The sequence below is a fragment of the Malurus melanocephalus genome, unplaced genomic scaffold (assembly GCF_030028575.1).
Source record: "Malurus melanocephalus ecotype Western Australia unplaced genomic scaffold, MMel_1.1 scaffold_34, whole genome shotgun sequence".
Lineage (NCBI taxonomy): Eukaryota > Metazoa > Chordata > Aves > Passeriformes > Maluridae > Malurus > Malurus melanocephalus.
In genome coordinates, this window is record NW_026623266.1 from 3,239,972 (window position 1) to 3,265,446 (window position 25,475).

General features: G+C 40.8%; 1 protein-coding gene across 3 annotated transcripts in view; it reads left to right on the plus strand.

Moving 5' to 3' along the window:
• TENM4 (teneurin transmembrane protein 4) overlaps nt 1–25,475 on the plus strand; it is a 585,345-nt gene that overhangs the window by 453,120 nt on the left and 106,750 nt on the right. For all 3 annotated transcript variants that reach the window (XM_057364068.1, XM_057364069.1, XM_057364070.1), the window contains 2 exons: nt 7,487–7,672; nt 21,745–21,891. In XM_057364068.1, coding sequence (XP_057220051.1) covers nt 7,487–7,672; nt 21,745–21,891 — 333 coding nt within the window. The remainder of the gene's footprint in view (nt 1–7,486; nt 7,673–21,744; nt 21,892–25,475) is intronic.

The following is a 25,475-nucleotide window of genomic DNA, read 5'->3' on the forward strand; positions in this document are numbered from 1 at the left end:
GGAGRTGAAAATTCAGGTGTCCCAAGTCACACTTCAAAGCCATTGCTGAAGGTCAGTGCTCTTCCTGATGAGGGATCATAGCAAAGCTGATGGATTCATTTTCAGTCTCTGGAGAGTATCCTTTAATCTTGATTTCCTCATCCATGGAAAGAAAATAAATAGGTGTTACTTTTCAGTTATGTTCAGTTTACTGAGCTGTGTAAAACACATTGAAGCTCTTGAGTGGAGCAGAGAGTCACCTCAGTACCAAAAGTTTAATTGCACTCATAGAAGCACAGGGTTTATATTTATAGACATAAATAATTATTATTATTTATACTCTACTAATATTTTCATATTTGATATATGCTTTGAAATGGATAAACAGATTATTTGTTTAAATACATTAAATTATGCAGATGTTGTTTTCAGGACATGATCTCTGAAGGTGAAAACACATCTCTCAATTAATGACATGGACAGAATTTGCACAATCATTCCCCATTTTCTACTGAACCAGGATAATTTTCAGAGGATTTTGTGCGACAGATTTACTACTGGAAATGACAGAAAATCCAGACCTGTCCTTTCAGRTTTTTTCTTGCTCCCTAGTTTGATCCTTTCCTCATAACATTTGTGAAAAGAATGGTTTTAAAAGCTAATGTGCTTTATGCCTTCTTCAGTAACAGCACAGGAGTTCATGTCACTACAGAGTTATCAAATCACAGGAATGAGAGTTTCATAACACTGCAAAATGTGTTTTTTTATGAAGAATGTCTTTAGTACTTCACTGCTATCTAAATCATGCTGGTCACACAMCTTCTGTTTTTTTCATCTGTATCTTTATATTGTTGCTTTTCCCAGATATTCCCCATAAATTGCYTTCTAAAGAAAGTTGTGAAAACAAGGCTTAGCTCCTCACCAAACTCAGCCTTTTATCTCTGTGCAGTGCCTCTCTCCCGTGCTGCTTTTCTGGAAAAAATCTGTCTGAGGCTGGAAATGGCCTCAAATGAGCCAGCTTGAAATGGGAAAATCCCAGTTAAGGCAGATTTTTAATTATTAAATTTTCTATTAATATATTAAGGTCAGTGGAACTAACCCAGTTTTCAGGAAGCTCTGAGCAATTTCACCTGATCTTATATTTTAGCACTAAATCCATATTTATTAAAGGATTTAGCAGACAGGTCAGAAGCAGCTAAATCTCTGATTCTGCATCACATGAATGCTAAAGAAAAAWTTTCATCTGCATTGCTCTTCTCTAAGCTGGAAAACTTTAAACTATTGTCAAGCCAGTTTGAGGATTTGTGGGGTAATAGGGGTAAACATGTAAAAATGGATTTGCTGAAAATGAAGCACAAATTAACATCATTATCCCTTTCCCACCTCCAGTCTTTAATGTAATGTGAAAATAATATGAAATTCTGGATGATGCCATTTCCTGTGTTGGAGGCTCATCTGTCTGTTCTGTCAATTAAAAAGGGCAATGAACAAAGCACTGTASTGGTGGATTAGTGTTTGATAAGTTTCTTTTCCCACTTTTCTTCTGAAATATCAAAGGCAACAAAGCAGACTTTTTATTCTTAAGGGGACAGATTTATGTCAGTTTTTAGCAGTATATGCAAAAAAAAAAAAGAGAGAAGCAGGTTCAAGTATTTTCTTTGTGTTAGTAATTGCGTTGGTATTCTAACTTCTGAAGTGCTCTTAATGGACTGTGACCTCGTTATACCTGGCACAGTGCAAATGCAGAACAAAAAGGATAATCTTGGCCTCAGATAGTTGAGATTCTTAAACTTTTAAGTGAACAACAACAGAGAGTCATGCTGAGGGAGACAGAATAAAATTATAGTACAGTTTTTATCAACACACTGTGGAGAAGTTAAGGCATGTCAGCAGGCACTGTCAAGATTTTGGGTAGGATTCAAAATGGATTAGGGTTTTTAAGAGAGCCTTGAGGAGCTCTGAGGTAGCCTTAACAAACCAGGGTGAAATCCCTCCCTCAATCATGAGGAGATAAAGAGAAAAAAAAGAAAAAGCATTTGTCTAAAAACTAGCCAGCCAGCAGTTGAGTCCGGGCTCACAGAATCACAAAATGGTTTGAGTTGGAAGGGACTTACAGGTCAYCTAGTTCCAACTCCCCTGCCATGGGCAGGGACACCTTCCACTAGACCAGTTTGCTCAAAGCCCCAGTAATGGGCTGGTTCCTAGTAATGAAACAGAGCAGATCCTGGAACTGAAGATGAGTAATTTTTTTTTTTTATTACTTGTATGAAAAATAACCAGAATCCTGGAATGGCATTAGCCTTTTCTAAGAATAATTTATATGATAACCTAAGATTACTGGATGAACCACCCAAAGCTTAACAGTGCCTTGAGTACAGTCTGCTCCAGAAATTYTCCATGAAAGAGGTTTCAAGTGAATCATCCTCTGGAACTCTCTGGCTTTCCTTCTTGACCCACAGAGGGCAATTAGGCTCAATTCAGTTCTAAAGGTAAGACTGACATAACATGAGGTGAGATTCAGGCAATTCAAGACATCTCTCCAAGACAATAAAATTATTCTTTAGAAATCACAAACTTGATTCCTTAGAAAAAGGTCTGCATCCATGAATCGATTAACATCCATTAGTGCCCTCTAGTAAGTACAAGTATCAGAGGGCAAAATACAGGGTATTACTCAAAGTCCAGGTGTTTCTCACAGAGGTGCTTGGTTTGATTGTACTTTTTGAGAACATTAAGCCTCATATTTGCTCTTAGAATTGGGCACCCGATTTCCTTAGAGGATCCCCTCTTCTCAAGGTACTACAAGCAGCTTTGAGASCTGCACTGTGAGGTGAAGTAAAACACAGTGCACCTCTAGGAGAGGATAAGGAGTGGCTAAGCTGCTCATGCAAACAGTGGATGAGATTAAAGATGAAAGGAAATATTTAGTCACCTTTTGGGAACAGCTGGTGTGAAAATATTTAACAGGCAGGTCTTTTATGCACAAACACAGCGTTCTAACTAAGCTTAAATAGGCAGGAGCAATATAGTGCAGCTGGCTAGTCTGTGAATGCTGTAATAGGAGAATTAAAAGCTTTCTTTCTCATTTGCTCATGCAGCTCAGATGGTAGCTAATCATGTCCTCTAATTTTAACAACAGAATTGGGAAATGTACCAAAAAAATGCAGCTTGTAGTAAGAAGAGAGGTGACAAATTCTGTCCCTGGGACTAAATGACAAAGAAACGATTCACCTGCCCTTTTCTGCAAAACAGCCTTAGCTGTCTTATTCTGTCCAAGAAGACATGTATTTAAGTGGAAGCTTAATCTGAAATCCATTTTGATCATTTCTTTGAGTGCCACCAGAAAAGTAAAAGCTACTCTGACTATTTAATCACCCATTAGAAATCTGTGAGCATTGAAGAGGGCCGTCTTACAAAGGGCCAGGGCATATATCAGGTTGTGTGTTGTAAGGCTATTTAAATTGTAGGGTACCCATCTATCTTTAAACTGGCAGCTAAATGGAAGATTTMGTTTTGAGAGTTCCTGGCTCCTGGTTCCCTGTCAGAAATAATTAAACTGCATTTTAGGGAGACTGTCGTAAGTAGTTTGCTTCACGAGTGTTTTTCACAGCTGAGAGTCTATTTTACAGCTCTTGGGGCCTGGAAATCCAAACCACYTTGTATATCCATTATATATGAATTGCACATACATAACCTGGAACCTGTATGCTTTTGTGTACATGGGTGGTGGTTTGGCTGGGGTCTCAGCTGGGTGGGAGATGAAACCCAGAATGTTCCCAGCACTCCCGTTCTGGTTTAACCTAAGATCTATTTGTTTTATGTCATGCAGTGCATATCCCTGGCCTGTGTGTGCAAGGCTGTTCTTTGGCAGCATGTTGTCTGAGAAATACTTCAGACAAGTTGTAAATGTCCCGGGAGGTTTTCTATCCTTTTTCATAGAAATGACTACACAGAGACTCAGCTTTTCAGAACATGAATTTTTTTTCTCTCTTCACCATTTTTGAATGCACTCAAATACCTCYAGGAAGGCTATTGACCGTTGCTCTTCCTATTATCTGTGGGTTTTTTCTCTCCACCGCCAATGTGTAGACATGTGGCATTTCCATCTTTCCTATAGAACACAAGACTGTATATTGGGATATCAAGTAGGTCATGTGCCTATCTCAGAGATCACATTTACCTGGGGATCCATCACTTCCCTTCTTTATGCCTTGATTACTTTGTTTGAAAGGTGCTGCACCTGAGTTGGGGCAACCCTTGGTGTCCACACAGGCTTGGGGATGAGGGATTGAGAGCAGCCCTGAGGAGAAGGACCTGGGGGTGGACAAAACCTGGACATGACCTGGCAATGCACYCTCAACAGCCCAGGAAAGTCAGTAGTGCCCTGAGCTGCTTCCTAAGCAGCATGGCCAGGGCAAGGGAGAGGATTCTGCCCCTCTGCTCTTGTGAGACCCCAACTGGAGTGTTGCATCCAGCTCTGGGGACCCAGTTGTGGGGATCCCCAACAYAAGAAGGATGTGGACCTGTTTGAGCAAGTCTGGAAGAGGACACAAAGATGATCAGAGGACTGAGGCACCTCKKCTGTGGGGACAGACTGAGAGAATTGGAGTTGTTCAGCCTGGGGGACAAAAGGCTCTGGGGAGATTTTATTGTTGCCTTTTTACTGCTTAAAAGGGGCTTATAAGAAAGATGGGGACAGATTTTAATAGAACCTGTAGTGATAAGACAAGGGATAACAGTTTTGAACTAAAAGAGTGTAGATGTAGACTACATAGAAGGAAGAATTTTTTTTACAAACAGGGAGAACAGGATATAATGAAGGTGTGAAGTGACCAAGCTGGCATACTCTGGATTGCTTGGTAAACTGGGAACAAGAAAAATTACATGTTATTTGATATTCTGAGATCAAAGTTAAACACTTACAAAGAAAGAATGTAAACAATAACCAAGGAAGAGATTGCAGTCCAGCATTAGAGTAGCCCTATAGCAAAGGGGTGCTGGGGAGCACCAGAGGCTACAACAATAATTTTTTTGAGTTTGGGCTTAAATACCAGTACTCTCAAACTTTGTACTTCCTCAAGGTATTTCTTCTCAGCTTGCTGAAATTTTAGCAGCATAAATTTAGCTTTTGATTTTTTTAACTGCTGTTTCCTTTATCCTCCCCCAGACTTTGTTCATCAGGTCAGCCAAGGAGAGCCAAATTTACTTAGTTTTTTTTTAGTGCAGCTTTACTGCTATATTAACCAACTTGCAGGTCCTGTGTTTTCACGCACCACCCTGACTGGCCCACGCTCCATTGCAGTGCTGTCTGACAGTTGAGAAGAAAAGTAAAAAACACATGTCTGGGCTCCAGCCCTTCAGTAAGTCAGTAATTGCCCGTCCCTTATGTTCCTATCGGGTACTGTAGTATGGTATTACCTCCCTCGCATCTAGGAGCTGCGAAAATCTGTGTCTTGATGCCAGATGCAAAGTAAAAACTTCTGACAGCARCTTGAGCCCTTCCTCAGCCGTGCCTTTATTGTTTGATGGTGTAATTTCTACTTCCAATAAATCTTACATTAGATTCTGTTAGATTTCAACAGCAAGTGGTGTGTGCACATGCTCTGGTTAAGTACCCAAGATACCCAAATACTTCTGCAAGTTTGGCAAGTTCCTGAGTTAAGCCCATTTGAACTCCAAAATTCTTTCACTAGGAGACTTAAGCTTATATTACTGAATGTTTGAGGGGGTTTAGATACATCCACAGTGCTGCAGTAAAAGGAGTTTTTCTGGAAACTGTTCCACCACCCTGAGCTTTTTGGGAAGATACTGTTYTTATATCATATTTGAAAAATGAAGTGTTTTGTAGATATGTAAGGCATTAATATTGTTACTATCATAATTACCATTGTACAAAGAATTCTCTGATCCTTGAAGATCAGATTCCATTTCATCATGAAGGGCTGAAGACCCTGCAGCTCTCTGCTGTGGTGCACAACTTTCCTCCTGAAGCTGAAGTGGATGTTCCAGTCCTGTATCAGAAGCATATCAAAAGTCCCTGGATCCCCCAAGTGTCTTGTAAATGGGGTATTAATTAGCAAAAGACTAAAAGCAACTTAAGTACAGCTGGAATTCAGTCAGGTGTGATGTTAATGCAGTCTTGAGTCTTGTTGAATATTTTATATGCAGCCAGTGACACAGAGAAAAATGTGCACTGCAGAGTACCCTGGTACCCCTTTCTATGCTTCCAGCCCAGCCCTGGTCAGCATTTCTCTTCTATTCACATCTCCATGTCCCCAAAAGGAACTGTGTCCTTACCCTGTAAAACGTATAAAATGGCTCAGTGAAGCAGAAAGCTTGAGGTCAAAACATTTGGGAATTTAGAAGCCCCAGGAAGAAGTCAGAGAGAAGATCTCATAGGCTGAAATACTGTGAATTGCCTCTCCTTCAGTTGAGGAGGGGAGAGTGTAGTCAGGGTTTATGAGAGATGGAAAGTAGCAGCCAAGTGATGAGGCTGAAGAAGAAGAAATAGATTAATTTCATTTCATCTGCAAAGCAACACTGCATCAGTATTTGGGCTTATTTTTTCCCTTGAAATCAATGCTGTGTAGTAATGGTGGTAACAGGCCCTGTAACTCCTGACTCATAGGTACCTCTTCTCCACCACATCTRTGGTTTCCCAGACAAATACAGTATACATAAAAACACATCTCCCAAATTCATGCCGAGGCTATGCTTCGCTATGGTTTCAGACAAATGTCTAGTGCTAGACAAAAGTATTGTGCCTATCTGTGTCCTCAGGCCAGCATCCCTCAAAAAGCAAGGTCCTTTAGCTCTTCTCTTTTTTGAGGTAAGTACCAAAATATCCAGCTATGACTGTTCTTCCATTAACTCTGTTACCAAAGATTTGGGAACAAGCACCATCCTGTCAGCTCCAGTGYATGTGGCTCACAAAAGGTATAGTTGTATCTGAATGCCTGAGAGGGGATTTTTAATGGGGTGGTAGGAGAAYAGGGACATCACAGATTTTGTAGAAATAAAAATATCCTTTCTTAATTTTGAAGAGGGAAGGAGGATTTTAGTGAATCCCACCCCAGAACCATGGTATAAGAAGTCATAAACAGGCTTTGCCAGCACTTAGCTTTAGCATCAATAGTTTATCAACACATTGTTTCCACACTTAAACAGATTTTAATTAAATGTAACTTTCGTTCTGCTTATGGGAAGAGCCTTCCCCTTTGGATTTGTGTGTCACAAAAGCTTGAGGAGTGCAAGAGAATTAGAAAGCAAATAGGAGGATCAATCACAGCAGACCCTTGCAATCCATGTCCATCTCTTTTTTGTAATATACTTATTGGATTCTTATTGTCAGGAAGGATTAGTGTTGTGAGCTCTAGGAATTCCTTTCATTGCCCCGTAAGGCGAGGTAGTGAAGYGTGTCTGCTTTTCCTAACAATAACGCTCTGGATTTTCTCCCTCTCCCTTCTCTCCACCCATATCCCCTCCTCTCTTGTCTCCTCTCCCACAGAGATTTGTGCAGCGGACTGCGGAGGACATGGCATTTGTGTYGGAGGCACCTGCCGCTGCGAGGAGGGCTGGATGGGCACAGCCTGTGATCAGCGAGCGTGTCACCCACGCTGCAATGAGCACGGGACATGCCGGGATGGCAAGTGTGAATGCAGCCCGGGCTGGAACGGAGAGCACTGCACTATTGGTAGGGAGAAAAAAAAAAAACCTGACTCCTTTTCAAAGAATAATTGATGATCAGGGAGGAGAAAAGGYGCATGCTTAATTGAATATGTGTGACTTAGTGTAGCATGAGCACCTTTGTTCTTGGATTTCAAATTCTGACATCATACATTTTCATGTGGGAACAAGACAAAATGTCCTTTCATTTGTTGGTGACATGGCTATATATATTTTTTATTATCAGACATGAAGTACACCTATGTGGTGTTTGACAAGCCTTTAAATGTCAGCTAGAAGCTTTTTTTAAAAACATCCCACTTTACYTCTCTTGAGAGGGCTTTCTGTGGCCTCCAATACTCCTCTGTGCTATGGTGACAGCATTTTAAAAACGTGCATCTGATTCTGAGTTTTCTTTCATTTTATTTGCTACATTATTTGCACTGTCACTGCTTGCCAGTATAAAAGAGGAAACTGCAGTCAGATGATTCCTGGATGGTATTTAACTCTGTCTTGCTTATCCCTTGTCTGTTCTACAGCCTTTCTAACCATTTCATTTCCTTCTTGCTTTAGTTCTGTATTCCTCGTGCACCTGGTACTACTCATGAGCTCTCTCTGTCATGTCTCTTATTATTGTTATTATCAATAAGAAGCCAACAGTATGCATAAATCATGCAAAGAAGTTCAGTTCTCACATTAAGCAATTTGCAGCATCATTTATGAACTGCCTTGGCTTCACCTTTCTCCTTCATCTCACTTAACTACTTAATGCATTTTCCCTTCTTCCTTTTTTCTGACTGTCATACATGCAGCCTCTTCAGTTCCCTTTCCGTAGTCATGTTATAAAATCAGTAACCTTAAACTCCCAAGATACCTTTTATTGTATATTAATAGAAAACTAAATTTGCAAATCCAGTTGTGTTCTCAATAATACCTGTGTGGACCTGAAAAAATTTGATTGACTTTAGAAGAATTGTTCCAGAGTGAAAAATTCTCCTCCAGTCATTTTATTTTAATCAGCTTCTTTTAAAGACAAGAAAATTTACCTCTGTGTTGCTTTCATTATGTCATGATAGCTAAAAATCCCACTACATCGAGACTAACCATTAGCAATACCTGGGCAAATATCAGCATAGTTATTGTGTGGATTAGCAGCTTAGCTATGTGAGACATCACTTCCTTTGCTTGAGCACCAGGTGCATTTGCACACGCAAAGACAGGAAATGAAACCTGATCTCAATATTTTAATTTCAGCATTGGGATAACGGTACAAACCATATCTGTGGTTCAAGTCTACTTATCATTTATTTATGCTAATGTCACCCTATCACATTATGGTCTCCACATGCATCCCCCTAATGAAAAATACCTAGCTTTTACAACTTCCTCTGTMTCATTAGACATTACATTCTGCTTTCTTGTCAATGTTCCTGGTAGCTTTCATTTCTTTTCCTGAGAAAGGGATTAAAAAAAGCACCTTTCTGAAATTACTTTAAAATTAAAAGAGAGCAGTCCTGTGTTAATTGAAATTCTSTTTCTATAGTATTATTTTATAGGCTTTTATTAAAGCAATTTGATTTGGAAAGCAACACAGATTCATGAAAGGGTTTAAAAAAAAAAGTTCAGCAAGAGGCCCCAAATCCAGAGGACAGTTTTATATGGAACTTATTTATGCAGGGGAAAAAAAGTCTTATTCATACCCTTAGTGCCATTTTATTAGTTCTGCTGTAAAACCAAAATGCCATTAGTTCAGTATATGATAATTCCCCACACAGCTGATATGCACAGACTGTTTTCGAACAACAAGCTTTTATCTTTCATGGAAATTAAATTTATTAGTAGTATTCCTCACTCTGTGTATAAATGTCATCATGGGGAAGGCCAGCACTGCAATGCAGTCAGCATTGAGATTTTACTGGTGCACACTCTCATTTCATGTGCTRCTACCTTCCTGTTGCAGCGCTGCCTGGGAATCATTCTTTGATACTTGAGGAGTGCTGGAGCAATTCTGTTTCTTTTCATTTCCCCCCTCCTCATCCTATGCCTGGTGATTTAGCAACAAATTTGTACATAGTCTCCTGCTTCTGAAGCCATAAACACTATTTCCGACACAATATTTCATTGATGAATGTTTAGAATGTAAAGGAGATTTGGCAAAGTTGTAAATATCCAAGAAAATTGAATAGCTTTAGCAGGAGTAATAAGCTAGTTATGTTGGCACAAATGAAAGGACATTGACTTGGAATTACATTAAGTATGTGGAAAGCATTCCCCTTGTCCTTGTGTAATTTCCCTGCATGGCAAATTRTTCTGTTGATAGTAATTCCGTATATGTCTCTGTCATAGCCCGGTTTGCTTTAGCACTGACAAGCATAAAACCTCATTGCTGAAGTGATGCTTTACCAGAATTGCCATGTGTGCAGGTGACATGGTAGAAATGGATGATACAAGTAAGGAACACTTCTTCCATTTCCTGTCGAGCATGTGTGAGAGTAAGACATCCTTCTGTTTTGTAGGTCATAGGAGGCTCTTTCCTATGGTGTTCAAGGAACTCTGACCCCAGTGGATTAATTTTGTTTGCTCCAACAAAGAGTTGTGTCATTGAATGTACTGTCTTGRTTGTTCACATTCAGAGATTTCATTAGAGCAACCCCAGTTAATTCCCAGCTAGGAAATTAATGCAGAAGCTTGCTTTCRTCATCCCAATTCAGCAAACTTGGTGCAGGAGAGTAGAGCAGAAAGTTGATTATCAAACTGCAGGAATCCTGAAGGGTTCAATCGATTTCTGAAAGGAGCAAAACACACCATGGCAACAGTATCAATGCCAGGCTCCTGTGATGGGTTYTCCAGCATATTCCAAATTCATCCCTAGTTAGAAACATTGCAAGAATTCAAGTTTCTTCTATTGTGGCCCAGACTACATCCAGGGGAGCATGGTGGGTTTTAGGAGCATTGAGTTTAAGATGAAATGAGCCCTCTTGCTGTGGCATCTGAAAGGCCAAATTACAGCTCAACTCTGTAGTAGGCTGCTCTAAGGGTTTGCTTCACAGGAAGCAGCACAGAAAGTTGCCTGGGTTTAATAAAAATCATAGAATCACAGAATTGTTTGGACCTCAAAGATCATCTAGCTCCACTGACAGGGATAGGGAGCCTTTCACTAGACCAGGTTGCTCCAATCCTCATCCAATGTTGCCCTGAACACTTCCAGGGATGGGGCATCCTCTGGGCAGCCTGTGGCAGTGCCTCACCACCCTTACAGTAAAATTTTTTTTCCTAATACCCAATCTGAGCCTATCCTACTTCAGCTTAAGGCCATTCTCCCTTTTCTTCTGATCATGAGCTTTTGTGAAAACCTCTCAGCCTTCTTTTAACCTCCCTTCAGAACTCCAGAAATTTGCCAGAGCAGAAACAGCCTGGCCCCAAATTCGTTAGAGCTGATGATACGGTCTGGCTAGTGCCCATGGTGGTGTGCATCCCAACTCCGAGATGCAAAGGGAGACTTCACTCTGCCCTCAGGGACATTGCACTGCGGTGGTCTCCAATATGTGAAGCTCTCTGCACGACATTTTACTACCAACAGCCCTTAATTCTATGATTCATACAGGGTTACTTAGGAAAATAATGGCAGAGAGGACTTCCCTGCATGTGGAGTTGGGATATTCACTATCCTTGAGCAGCCTAGACACAAGACCAAAGCCATCTCTGCAAGTTCAGTTGCTGCAGCTGAATCTCCAGAGTCTCCGGAGTGCTGAGGGACCAGCAGTTAGCTCTCCAAACACTCCACAGCCYACCAAGCAGGATTTCAAAGCACCTCAGTGCCTAATTCCTACTGATCTCCGCAAAAGCTACATGTTTAACTCTTTTAGGAAATCTGGTCCTGGCATGCACAGGCGATGTATGCAATAACAATGCCCAGACAGACAGGCAGACAGCMTGTCCCACACAGGCTTCTGCTTACGGCGCCATCAGCCTGGGGCTTGTTTTACATAGCAAAACTCTGATTTTTGAGAAATCTGCCCCTTTAAGTTTGCCTTTCATCAGTCTTCTTGCGTAAATAATCACACATGTTCTGAATAGCTGAGGTTGTAATCAGTGCCTCTCTGTTTCTGCTGGAATGCAGACAAGGCACATWACAGGTGGATCCTGGGCTCTTTTCCCCAACTTTCTAACACATCACTTGTGCCATTTGATTCTGTAAACCAACTTAGTCTATGCGTAGCCCAAGACAAAAAGAAGCCTACTGGTGTCTAGGGAAGGCTCTTGATATCTTGTAGATGTTCTTAGGGATGTAGGTGGTGGACCTGGAAGTACTGTGTTAGTGGTTGCACTCGATGATCTTAGAGGTCTTTTCCAGCCTTGATGATTCTGTGATTCTACCCTCTGCCTAACAGTCAATGCTCAAGTGTATCCACATCAGAAGCTGAGCTGTGTTTGACCATCTGGCACTCATCTTGCCTGGTTGAGATAGGTACCATTGGGCAAGAGAGGACCATGGTTAGAGCAGTCAGTGGAAAATATGCACTTGCTGCTTTGTTCTGACATGATCTTGARTCAATCTGAAGGTAATCTGGCCTTAAGTAGTCTGGCAGCATATTTGACAGTAAATATTAAGCACAGATGAACTTCAAAGACAGTGTTTTCCCTGACCCTGTAACAGAAATTTCTTATGGCATCCCTGGTTCAGCAGGAGTTACTTTCTCCTCTCCTTTACATTTGTGTGATCTCAGTTTAACTCTAATGATTTCACTGAGGCTCTGTCCACTTCATCTCRTGGGAAAGATAAAGGGAAAAAGAATATTTAGAAAATGAAGAAGGAGACCGTAGTGGGAAAAAGCATCCCTCACTTCTCTGTTCCCTCCCTCTCTTGTGAGCTGAGAGGAGTACTTGTTATCATTCCCATTGTGTTTCAGGGAAAGCAAACCAAGTTAGCTCAGACTGGTGAAACGAGAGGACTTTCACACTGGAAAATGGTTACATGAGCTTCTTCATAGCAGTTCTAAAGTGGCTTCCAGRAGTAGGATGGTGACGTGGAGCTGAGAGTGGTAGTGCCTTTAGGTGCAGAGGACACCTTAGAAAAGTAGCTTTTCTTCTGAACACCTACAGAATTTCTCAGCATGTCCCACATGCCCACAGGGTTTCTAATTGAGTGTCTGTAGGGAATAAGATGATATTTCAATCCCAGAAGTGTAGCTTGTATAGGTTTAGAAAAGAAAGATTGCTACTACCATGGAATACTCCCATAGGAAGCCACATTATTTTTCAAATTACAAGAAAACATTGATGCATAGCTGACACATGGTTGGCATTGGCAGCTGCCTCTACTGCCATCAGCTGCACAGTGACTGCCTCAGCTAACAGGTTAACTGCTGTGGATGTCAAAATCCAAGAGAGACATTCCTAGGCTTCAGCCACCATCCGAGCAGATGGTGGTGCTGTGCTTCCTGCATCACTCCCATCACACCAGTGTGATTAATTCACTTCCTGGCCAAGCCTCATAKCTGTCCCACTAGTGAGGTCTCCCAGCCCTTTTCTACTTACTGACAACAGTTCCTAGACAGATCCATTACATTCACAGGATGGAAAAATCATTCCTGCAAGGGCCATGACCTCCCAAGTGGGCAATGTGCCTGAACAAACCTGAAACAAAAACTTCTTCAAAAAGTGCCAGGGCACAAYTGAGACAGAGATTGCAGGGGGCAGGCAAGAGAAAAGGGGAAATAATGTGAAAGTAGGTATTGAAAGAGAGAAATGCAAGACTTGGAGCCTCTTTTTGTTAATAAAGACCAGCTGGTGTTAGGACAGAGAGTGCCTCCTGTTGGCACCAGGGCTCTCCAAAGCAGGACATGTCTTTGCCACCAATTTTCTGCTTGACACCAGAAAGTAAATAAGGAGATGGTTTTCCAAATTATTGTGCCATGGGAACTGGATACATGATTGCTCCCATGATATTTATAACTTCCTTTTTTGCTTTTTCTTTAACCCTCCTTGAAATGAATATATTAATACTTGCCTATCTGGTAGAGCTGCCATGAAGTTAATTTAATATTTGTAAAGTAATTTGATCTGGGGCTAGAAAATTCTGTATAAATGCAGTTTATTACCATTAGAAAGATCCAGGGAAAAGCCTCTCCCAGTCTGGTAAGGTCACAGAACTGTGCSTCTTTGTGGACAAATAGAAGGCATTCAGGTAAGGTGGAGGACTTTCAAACAACTCTGTTTTCCTGATGAAATGCAAAGCAGCCAGTAAAGTGGAGGGAGACTTGCAAATGAGCAGAGCATTGCAATATCCTGATATATATATATTCATATACATATATACCTCTATATATATAAATACATAAACATATATATAGAACTTGCCTGGTTTTCTTCCTGATCTTAATGAGCAAAGGTGACTGGATGCCTTAACACAGTTTTCTTGAGCCATTTAACTGAGGAGCACCGGGCTCCACCCTTCTTCCTTTTTTCTCTCCTCATAATCAAGGTTTTTCTTTTCATATCACAGCGAACTCTCCTTTGCCTTTCTAGCACCTGCACAATCTCGTAGTAAGCCGCAATGCACTTATTCAATCCTACCTTAAATGTCCTGTCTTTTATCTCCCAAGCTCACTATCTGGATAAGGTAGTGAAAGGTATGCTCTTCCTTCCTATTTTTCCTATTGTCTTTGTGTTTCTTTTTTAAAAAATGCACCGTGAACATGCTGTGTTGAGGTTGCATCTCTTCCTCATTGTCACCAAAGTGGTCCCTAATGTCTGGAAGGGTGAACTTTCCAGTCATTTAGGTAGGAAATACCTCTGTAAGTGCTGTGACCCTGTGTTAACATCGCATCAGTGTTCCTATCCATTCCCTTGTCCCTGCCCTCCTCCCAAATCATCTCTCATCCTCACCCTCCCCACTCAGGTAAGGCAATTCAGGAGAAAACAAGTGTCTGTGAATATAGCAGGAGCCCTGTACAGGGCTTCTGATGTGTTTTAATTAAATGTCTATGGTCCATTTTGTAACACAGGTGAGTGCACTTTCTTTGTGGAGTCTTCATGTTTTTGATCCACAACTGCCAAGTCTTACAGGGAACTTTAACTAATGATATATTTTTCTTTTCCTAATACAAAAAATAACCCCAAAACCTCTGGTTGCATGAATCTGCAAACTCTGTAGAAATTAGTGATGCTGCATTAATGCACACTACAACAAAATGTAACCTTATGCTCCTGTTTGTAAGTGTAAAGCAAGTCTAGGACCCAAGTCTTTCTTCAGCGAAGAAAAAGAATTGAACAGTTACAGAACAGAGATCATCTGCTGTCTTTAAAAAATCAGTTATTTATTAACCAAAAAAATGAACTAAATTACTTTTGGACTTTTTAGAAGAAACAGACAGTTCCACAAGGCACTTAGCTTTTGAAAATTACTGAAATAGCATGCATGTGGTTAAATGCAACAATCTAACAATAAATATGATTCAATTTGACTTAAATATCTTTCTACGTGGCTGATTTGACACTAACAGCAGCAAGGTGTTGACACCATGCGAGCATCATATGTTTGCTGGTTATACAAACCAAAAAATCAGGTTGAACAAATTCTTTTTTTTCCCTGCAGTTTTATCCCTCCTTTCAGGTTTTGAGCAATCAAAAATAACAGCTGTGAGGCGCTGATGATGAAGAGCAGATATGCTGAAATATTGACCCTGTGAACAGTTGAAATGAAGTCTTTGCTATATAGGGCTTGCGTGGTGTGACAAGAAACATGGTTCCCCTACTGACCTCACTTTTCTGGGTGAATTTACCATTTAATGGTGGTTTTTTTTTTTCCATTGAAGATTAAAGGCAGACTCAGGTACAACTGCAAATAGGGAAAATCTTTGAACACACAAATATTAATGATGAGGAAATGTCCACAATTTAAAGACTTCCATCTTCGGTGTAATGCAGCCAACTGGTAGCTCTCCTTGGTCCCCTCTTTATAGATCAGTGGATTGTTCAGTGGTAGTTAGTTTCCTCTCATTGCTTACCACCAAAAACCCATGCTTGACTTTATTTAAATTAGGAAGAAAATGTATGTTCTCTTTCCTAGATCAGGAAAAGAGAGTCATTTATTGTGCCCTTATGAAGTAACTATGGTGGCATCCTCAGAGGAAGATAGAGGCTGTCATAGGGATTGTGATCAGAACCTGCTRTTAATGTTCTACATCTCAGTCTTTTGCATTTTGATACCCCAGGACTCCTCCTTTTCATCTCAACATGGACTGGAGAAGGTTRCATCAAAAAGTAGCAAATAAGCATTGAAGGCGTAGAAAAAATGAAAAATCAATCTTGCTAGAGCCTGGCAAGGAACCTTTGGTACTGATTTGCCCATTCAGTAGCCCAGTTTTTTTTTGTTTTTTTTTTTTTAACTAAGTCTTCTGTAGCTGTGATTTTCCCTCTAGGTAGCTTTTTGACTCAYCTTTTTGCCCAATAATAAAGACACATTATATTTAGGGAGTATTGCAGTGGGTAACAGGTTAAGCAACATACTAAGAATAAATGATCGTCTCTTGCTATGCATGGCCTCTTTTGAAAAGATTAGCAATAGCTGAAACATTAAAAGTACRTGGTTTTTTACTTGGCTAACTGCATAGTGTGCATTTTTCAAAACCAAATTACTCATGCCCTTTTGGCTTTCTTAATTATTAACATCTTTCTGGTTGAAATCCCTTCCCAGTAATCCTCTCTTGTCAAGGGTGAGCCTGATTTACTGCTGAATATTTCCTACAGCTTTACAATAAACCAGTAAGTCAGAGAAGATGTAGAATTTTTTCCAAATTGGAGGGCAAGTTTCAATAGCAAACATCAGCATAATTAAACCAAGAAGCTTTAACTAGACTCAGAGTAGAGTCTTCTAAACTGAGACCTAATTAACACTGGTAATGCTTAAAATGAGAAGAGGTACCTATTATTTTAATAATAATTAAAAGAGGTACTGATTTTAGAGAGAGCTTCTCCATCCAAAATATCATTAGATCTGATGGTACATCAACATAATTAATTTCTATTGCTGAATATCAATTCTTACTCTTCAAAAATTATTATTAACCACATTAGCACTGTAGTGATGCATATGTAAACAGCTAGTTTGAAATTTAAAGTTACTGAACAGCATTTGAATTAAGGAGTGGCTGCAGGGTAACCTTTTTYTGGGCTGCTCCTGAAGCATGAGAGCAAGTGAGAACCCAAGGTCTGACCAAAGCCAGTTCCCTCATTCATAAAGTTACAAGTGTAGAAGCTCTGATAAGTAACTTCTTAACCTTCCTATTACAGGATGAATCCGATTAAGGATTTCTGGATTGCCATCATCACAGAATATCATGGTGGACGTTTCAGAGTTGAGTCRGTTTTGGGGACACTTCACCAAGCTTTTATAATTTTCAGGGACCAGCTAATGTTTTGTTCCTCACCTTTAGTCCTAGAGAAGCTTCTGGTCTCTTAGTGGTTGTTCKCTCAAGCTTCAGGCATTTGCATCTTCACATGGCATTCAGCCATGTCCTACTTGTCCCAGCTCAGCTGCTGTCTGTGGGACTTGCTAAGAGCATCCYTTGGTGCTTTCCTACTGACAGTGAAGAAAAGATAATAAATAGCCTTTTCTTCTGCATCCCATTTCAAGTGGCAGGGAGGTTTGCCTTGAAGAAAAATACCAGCAAATGTTCCTTATAATTGGACTAATTAGAGAAGGCTTTAACTGTACAGACCTTTAAGAGTAGACTATTTTACCAACAATCTTTAAAATTGCAGGGTAACTTCTGGTGACAGTYTCCTTTGACTCTGTTACTCTTTGGTTGTTCGTTTCAAAATTAGCCCACTTTTTATATTGCTTCCCTGATCTTTCTTTCACTTGCATGGCAGACCTGGCATCTTTGTGAATGCCCTTCAGAATCTTTCAGCAGTACTTTCATGTGCTTAAGTTTGACACTCACATCAAGGGTTTTTTCCCTGTTTTCCAAGAAAGCCCTGTTCATATTTTTAATTAACTTAGTCACCCAAGTACAGTTAACACCACAAACAGGAATAATGGWTCATTAGTGACTTCTAGCTATGAGAAATCAGAGCTGCAAGATTATGGTGGTGTAAATCTCTGAGGATTAAGCCATCCCGCTGTGTTGACATTCAGAAGCACTTCGGAAACAAGATGATCTCTTTTCTTTATTCCCCAGCATGGGGGAAAGGAGAGGATAAAGTTTGTTTTGTATCATCTTTTCATCAAGTGCTTTGAAGTGCACTGTTTGTGGAATGAGGAACGTTGTACCATCCTATCTGTAGTGTAAGTGATGGTCAAGTCTCTGTGCAATGAACGAGTTCAGAAATGGCAGTACTTACTGGTCCCTTCTCCTGGATATATTGGCTTACACATCTCTGTTGTCTTGTAACTTTCTGAAGGTTTTAGTCCTCTGACAGCTGTTTAATTTTTCTTTTCCTATGGTTTACTTTCTCATTACATCTTAAAAATATCTGGTCTCCTACCAAACCATGACGCTGGACAGATTCAGTTTCATCTGCACAACCCTGAAACTTCGATGAACCTTGTCATGTAATGGTGAACATCTGAAAACTTTCATCTTCCTGTACCTGTGAAGAACCATTTATATCATTAGGAAACAGTTCTGTCTGATTCCTTGGAAGAGCTTTATCTACTAGGAAACAGAGATTACTTTCTCCTTAGTGGGAAGGGACAAATTTTCTAAAATTARAAGATGCCAGGACAGTGGAGTATGAAATTACAAATGGGAGTTACCCTACTTTAGGTATCCACAGATGCCTGTCTCTCATCTGGTCACCCTGGATTCCCTTATACTCAAAAAGGGGAACAGATATTTTGGTAAGGCATATTCTCATGAGATACTTGCTCTCTTCCACCTCTCCTCTTCWGGCTGATGCTTTTCCTCTGCTTGTCCACTCTCTGAAATGCTTGGCTTACTTTCTCTGGATCCAGGTCAAGAAGATTCAGAGAAAAAAAMCAGAAAATCCATTCAAATGCTCTTAAGCCCATTTCATACAGACAATGAATTTAACACAAAATTCAAAGACATGGTTGAAAGGGGTCTCCTCAGTTAGAATCCAGTCTCCTACTGGCGAGAGTAGCCACACTGTGTAAAACTATATAAATTTACTAGGCTGTATAGATAAATAACTGAGGAATCTTCTCTTKAATCCTCCCACAGGGAGGCTGCTCCAGAACTTCGTTCCTTTGATCCTGGCAAATGATTTTTGTTATTTCTAATTTCCAGCCAGAATTTATTCAGCCTTGGTCTATGTCCATTTGTTCTTGTGCCAGCATTCTCTTTACCTTAAGTAGCTTTTAAGAAGTTTTCCCTTYTCAATGTTTATGTGTTCATGAACTTGTAAAAAAAAAATCATAGTCTTATCAGCCACTGTTGTGCTAGGAGAAACAAATCAGACTCTTTGCATTTTCTCAGATGCCAAAGGTGCCTCATCCAACCTATATCATCTGGGTTTTGCCTCTCCAAATTCCCTGTTTCCTAAGCCTGGGAGAGTAGAGCACAATGCAGTYCCATATGAGCTTCTAGTTTTTACAGTTACATTAGTTTTTCCTTACACTTGCTGGACACTCCTCACATGAGGTATTTGAAGATCATGGTGTCTTCAACTTCTCATCATTTAAGTCTTTCTGGTTCTCACTGCCCTCTTGTCCAGGTCAACACTACASCACCTTTGCAAGGAGTTTCCTGCCGAGTTTCTGCAACTGTAGGRTAGAAGAGACCTTTTTAACAAGGGTTATAGAGAGTCCAAGGAGTAAAAACAAGAGGTGTGCTCAGTGGTGATGMACCAGCCAGCTCTAATGGAGCCATACAGTATACACATAAAGCAAGATTTCGTCAGGGGTTTTTCTTTTAGACAAATGTGAGCAATGGCACAGGTTGCCCAGAGAAGCTGTGGATGTCCCATCCCTGGAAGTGTTCAAGGCCAGGCTGGATGGGGCTTTGAGCAAGAAGCTTGAAGTCTAGAGGAAGATGGCAGGGAGATTGGGACTGGATGACCACTGAGGTCCAGTCAAACCATTCTGTGATTCTCTGATCCCATGATTTATAAAGAAAGGAAAAAAGTTCTATCTCTACTGTCAGGATGGTCCCATCCAAAGTGGATTTATCTRCTCCAAAATGGGATTACCTACATAGCCAAGTAATTTTAGTAGGTTTCTAAACTTCTTCCTCTTTCATTCTCAAAGTAGCTGCATGCTTTTAGCTTGTTCTGAAAGTAAGTAAAGGGAACAAACACATAAATTAGCTCTAGCATGGAAAAAATCAGATTCAGTGGTTAAAAGTTTAAAAGTTAAAGTTAAGAAAATGGTTAAAAGTTTAAAAGTTAACAGTTTGGCACTGTTGTAAGTAACTGAAGGAAGGATATTAAAATGGAGAATTTCAAGCAGCCTTGCCGATAAATAGCTCTTCTGTAGTATATAAATACTAATAAARTGTATAAACACCAAAGTAGACACAAAACAGCATACTCATACACGCACCCTCATCCAGGAATACGAATTTTAAAAGACTGAAATGCAACAAATACGTTTGTAAATTAAAAATGTATTAAAGATCCTTTTAAAGGACTTTTCCTTACCTTTGTTCCTTTTTCCATTTGGTCCCTGTTAATCACTCACTTGTTAACAAGAGATCCTAGAAWTTTTTTTTTTTTTCTCTTCAGTGGGAAAAGTTCTGTGAACTGAAAAATTCTCCTGTGAAACGGTTTTTTGGCTTAAAGGCATTTCTAAGCCCCATTTCCTCAGTACAGGGCACACTATGACATGGGATGCTCTTGATGGGGTGCCAGCACTGCCTTGGGGAGACCCTCACACATCGTGCAGTCAGACAGGTGTGTAGACAGCACACACCTCTTCACTGTCCTTTAGGACAGGATAGGTCTGTGTCATTCACATAGGTTCACAAACATGTCTTGCAAAGCTGAGGGCCTGAAAAAACTCAAACTATGTGGCAGGATTACACAACATACATATAAATAGAGAAAAGCATTAAAATAGGGCTCAGGAAGACTGAATTGTGTTCCTCAGGTCCTGCTGAGTGACCTTCACAGTCACTTCAGTCCCTTGTACTTCAGTTTCCTAAGCTGTTAAGTGTCTCTTACATTTCTGGCAGCTTCTTGGTAAAGATTTTTGAGCTCTACAGGTAAAAAGCCCCCAGAAGGGTATAAGCTAAGCAGCCTCCCTCAAACCACTGCTTACTGGGGAATTTACTCTGCTGTTTTCTTGAGGGGGTGGGCTGGGGAGAAGTACAAAATCTCAGCAGGAGGTCATCAGATGAGAAAATGAGACCCTTGTGAGCAGACTGGGAGGTTGGTGTTCATCCTCCCCAGATAAATGTTATCACCTATAAAATGTCTGCCTCTTTGCAGGGCTCTCTCTAGTCACTGGGGAGAAATGGGTGTTTCCAGAGCACACTTCAGCTCATCACCACGAGCATCAAACCTACATGAGATTTCTTCCCTGGGTCAGTCTGTTTCTCTGCTGACTACAGAGAGTTGGAGGTGTCTCATTTATAGATTAATGTAAACCGGATGTGATTAATCCCACTCAAAATTACTACAGTAAAAAAACTGTATGTCTTCCAAATTTTTTTTTCCTTTCCCTTTCCAGCTGGTTTAGAATGCTTACCAGTCTGAGATCTCAGTAAWACTGAAAGCCAGCTGCTTTTTCCTGCTGGATGTTGGGAACTTTAACCCTTTAATGCAATTTTGGTTACCCCAAATACTGGTCTTACATATCAAATGTTTCAAGAGGCTCGGAGGGCAATGTGCTGCCTTGTTTTTACAACCAATGAAGCAGGAATATCTCAGTGCCTCCCTGAAACTCACCATTCCCTCAGTGCAGTGAGCGAGGTTATGCTGTGAGAACCTCCTGGGAGAGGCAGAAGCAGCTGCCCATTGAGTAGCCACCACCATCCTGACACCAAAGTGGGTTCATTCTAAGTGGGAAGGCATCAAGTGGGAGTGGAGAAATAAACTGAAGGCAAAGGGAAGAAGTTGTTTAATGAGGCCTTTTCCAGGCTGCGTTGCTTCGTGTTTTGAGTGCGTTTGAACGTGTRGCTGTTTGCCTTGCAGAGGGATGCCCTGGCTTGTGCAACGGCAATGGCAGATGCACTCTGGACATGAATGGCTGGCACTGCGTCTGCCAGCTGGGCTGGAGAGGAGCAGGCTGTGACACTTCCATGGAGACRGCGTGCGGCGATGGGAAAGACAACGATGGAGGTAGGACATGASCACATGTGATATGTCAGGCTTCACAGAGCCTATAAACCTCTCACAGTGAGCAGTCATCTGGGCTTGATTCTGCAGGGCAGATTGTTTTTTGACAGCTGGTAGAGAACAGACAGCGAAATCTGCCAGGCTGACTCAGCCAGAGTGGATTGGAATTCAAATGAAATGGGTTTGGATCTGGAGTGCCAGTGSTCAAGAGGGACATTTGTTTATCTTCAAATCAAGTCCACGTAGCAGAGAACAGGCAGAGGCTGTGCATCTGTCCAATCCCCCCACCCCAGCTGARTGGCTCAGCAGTGACACGATGGGACCACCTCAGGCAGCGAACATCCCTGTCTGTTCAAACTTTACCCTCGCTGCCTAAGGCTTTCATCGAGGATCTCCAGTCAGTCGCTACTGACTTGGGATGGATATTTTGCACGAACTTAGAAGCTTTGGTGACTGATCCCCGTGCCCACAAGCCATCCAATCCCTCTCAAACCATGTTTTATTGATTACTCTTCCATATGTAATGATGTCAGGCATGTGAATAATAGCTCTGTGCAATGCAAACTTAATATTCAGAGTTATCTCATTACAAAGGAAACCGTGGTGCAGTGTGAAGGTTTGAATTAGAGAGCAGGAGATGAGATATTAAATTTAAGGCATAAGGGAGACTGCATAATTTGTTTTGTTGTCACTCAGCAAAAGGCTTTGTAAACCACAAGTCTGGACCAGGACCCAGACTGTGAAGTGGAGACTGTATTTTGCAAGCCTCTGTTTTATCATATTGACAAGAACAGTGCAGTTAGAAAAAAAATAATAGCCAAGCCAAGACTGTGATTATCTGCTTCACAGCAACTGGGATTCTGATTGAATATTTAAAATACTTCTCCACATCTGGCAWGGCAAATGGACCAAATTATCTCTTTAGAAAAGATGGAAAAATTGGAGAACCGTACAAAGAGTACACACTATAAAACAAAGATGGCTTTTTACTTCATATGGAACTGAATATCACTGTACTCATCTTTCCTATTTACAGCTGACACAGACCAGCAGTAAAGTTTATCACATCAGATGTGTAAAACTATGGTAAATAGACCCCAGGATAGTCCCAGTTTCCATGGAAAAAAAAACCAGCAAAAACCCTGTGAAGTTTTTAGAAAGAGAGAGGGGGAAAGAGTAATCCAGCCTGACATACGGTGTAGAACACAACTGTATGATATCACAAAGAGCATGATCAGACTCTGAGCATGTCTTCATATCTCCTGCTTCAAGAATTAACCTTGTTACTTGGGTTACCCTCACCTTGAAACGAGCTGCCTTGCAAGCCTGCAGGACAGCAGATGTAGATGGGAGAGACAAAAGGCATTGACGGGTTTACAAGTTAGTGAACATCAACTGCTAACTTGCATTTGGTGAACTTGTGTGGAACACTGGTGTGCACAGCAAGAGCAGAGCAATGATATGTTGTAACTTATTGCCTTGTGACAGCTTATATTCATGTGTCAAAGCCCACAAATGAGTGCTGACTTTACTCTTGGTACACTCAAAAAAACAAAGCATGTACATGGTGTGCATTACAGATTACAGATAATCTGTCATACACTGTGCCTTTGATTTGGTTGTTGCTGCTAAGGGCTCTCCTCTGCTGGGAAGAGAAATAGTGGAATACATTTACCTTATTAACTTCCTTTTTATACATTTTAATGGATCATTTGTATTTGTGAGCTCAAGTCTAAAATTTGAACCMCTGAGATGTAGGAGCTTCATCAATAATGAAGCATTCCTGCTGTGAAACCTTAGTCCTTTTTGTGGCACAAGGATTCAAATACAGGTACAAGGACTCATGAAGAAAGGCTGATGCTCAGCCTGTTTGCTAGATGCTATGCTGATTTCTATAGCAAGACAGTTTGGAGATGTTAGTAGAGTACTATAGGACAATTTAGGTTGGAAGGGACCTCCAGCAGTTTTCAGTTCAACCCCCTGCTCAAGGCATTACTGATTACATCAGGTTGCTCAGGAYTCTGTACAGTCAACTCTGGAACACCTCTAGGGATAGAGATTCCACCTCTGGACARCCTGCTCCAGTACGTTATAATCCTTAGAGTAAATGTTTTTCTTCTAATATCTAATCATAATTTTCTGTTCACCAATTTAATGTCTGTTGCCTTTTGTCCAGCACTAAATGAGATATCCAAGAGTACCCAGCTGACTTCTGSTTTCCCTCTCACAGTAACTTGTGTGTCTTGTAGAGCATGTATATATTTCAAGTGTGACAGTTGCCATTGGATTTCTCAGTTCCCTTTGGATTTCTTTGGCTATCCAAAGGCAATTCAAATCRCACTAGGCATCTGTGTTGAGCAGAACTGAGCCAATTTAGCACAAACATTATACCTTGGGAAGCTGCTGTGCTTTGAAGAGCACTGAAGAGATGAGTGCCTGAAACCTCTTCAAAAAACATGTAGTGGATGAGCACTAAGGTTTCCCTCCTCTGGGGATCCCATACATACACTGGRGTGATATATGCTCGGGGCAGGAGAAGGGTGGTTTTCTTTGGTTCACTGGTAAYGATCAGAATGTGAAATTTGCACATGAATGTTGGCAATGGAGGTAGAAGTCCTTTTATGAAGCTTTAGAAGTCAAACAACTGGCCTAGTCAAAATGGATACCATCAGTGGTGAGAAAGAGGTTAGTGGGGCTGTTCCCAGTACAGGAGTTCACTCTGCCTGAGCTCATTGCAAAGCTGGTTCCTACACTGTGGTGTCAAGTGTCTGCTAATCAAAATCTCTGCAGCCGGAAATTCCTCAGGATAATGGGAGCTGAAGTCAGAAACTTTTTCATCAGCTCCCAGCCTAATCATACCCTGAGGGAGACGGGTGCTAAATTACAGGGTGTGTTCAGTTCTTAAATCTGGAGGCTGTTCAGATAAACAATAACAAGCTGAGCAGGAGTCACTCAGAGAGAGACTTGGTGAAATGTAATCTTTGTTCAGACTAATAAAAAGTTGTCTCTGAGAGCAGTCCCCTCTCCACACAAAAACGTCATTTGTCAAAGCAAGCACTTAGGTTTCACACCCAGGTCCACTTTGTTTACACTTTTAAACACCAGCCCATCAACTTGAAAGAAGCCGTAGTGAGTAACTKAGAGCAGCTGATTATCCAGTATCAGTTAAGGAAAAACAGTGCAATGACAGAGCTGTAACTATCTAGTTAAAAGGCCAAGATTTTGTACATTTGTCCTAAGAGGCCACCTGTATTACTACAAATGGGACATGTTTCTTTAAAATAAGATGAGAAAACTGGTTCTTGATTCTCTTCAGCAGAAAATAACGTCTCTAATTCATGACTGCAAAAGCTCACTACCTAAGAGTAGGTGTGACAGGTAGTACCTAYGTGTCTCACCCCACACTGAGTGCTCTGTCATGTACTTGAAAGAGAAGAAGTTTGAAAGTTTAAAAAATCAAGAAAATTATCTTCTGTGACAAGTCGTAAACGTGGAGTTAATGGTATTTGACAATACCTTGAGAAGGGGCTGATATTCCATAGGCTAAATGTGGGCTCTGTTGCATTGGTAGACTCCTCTGTTAGGAA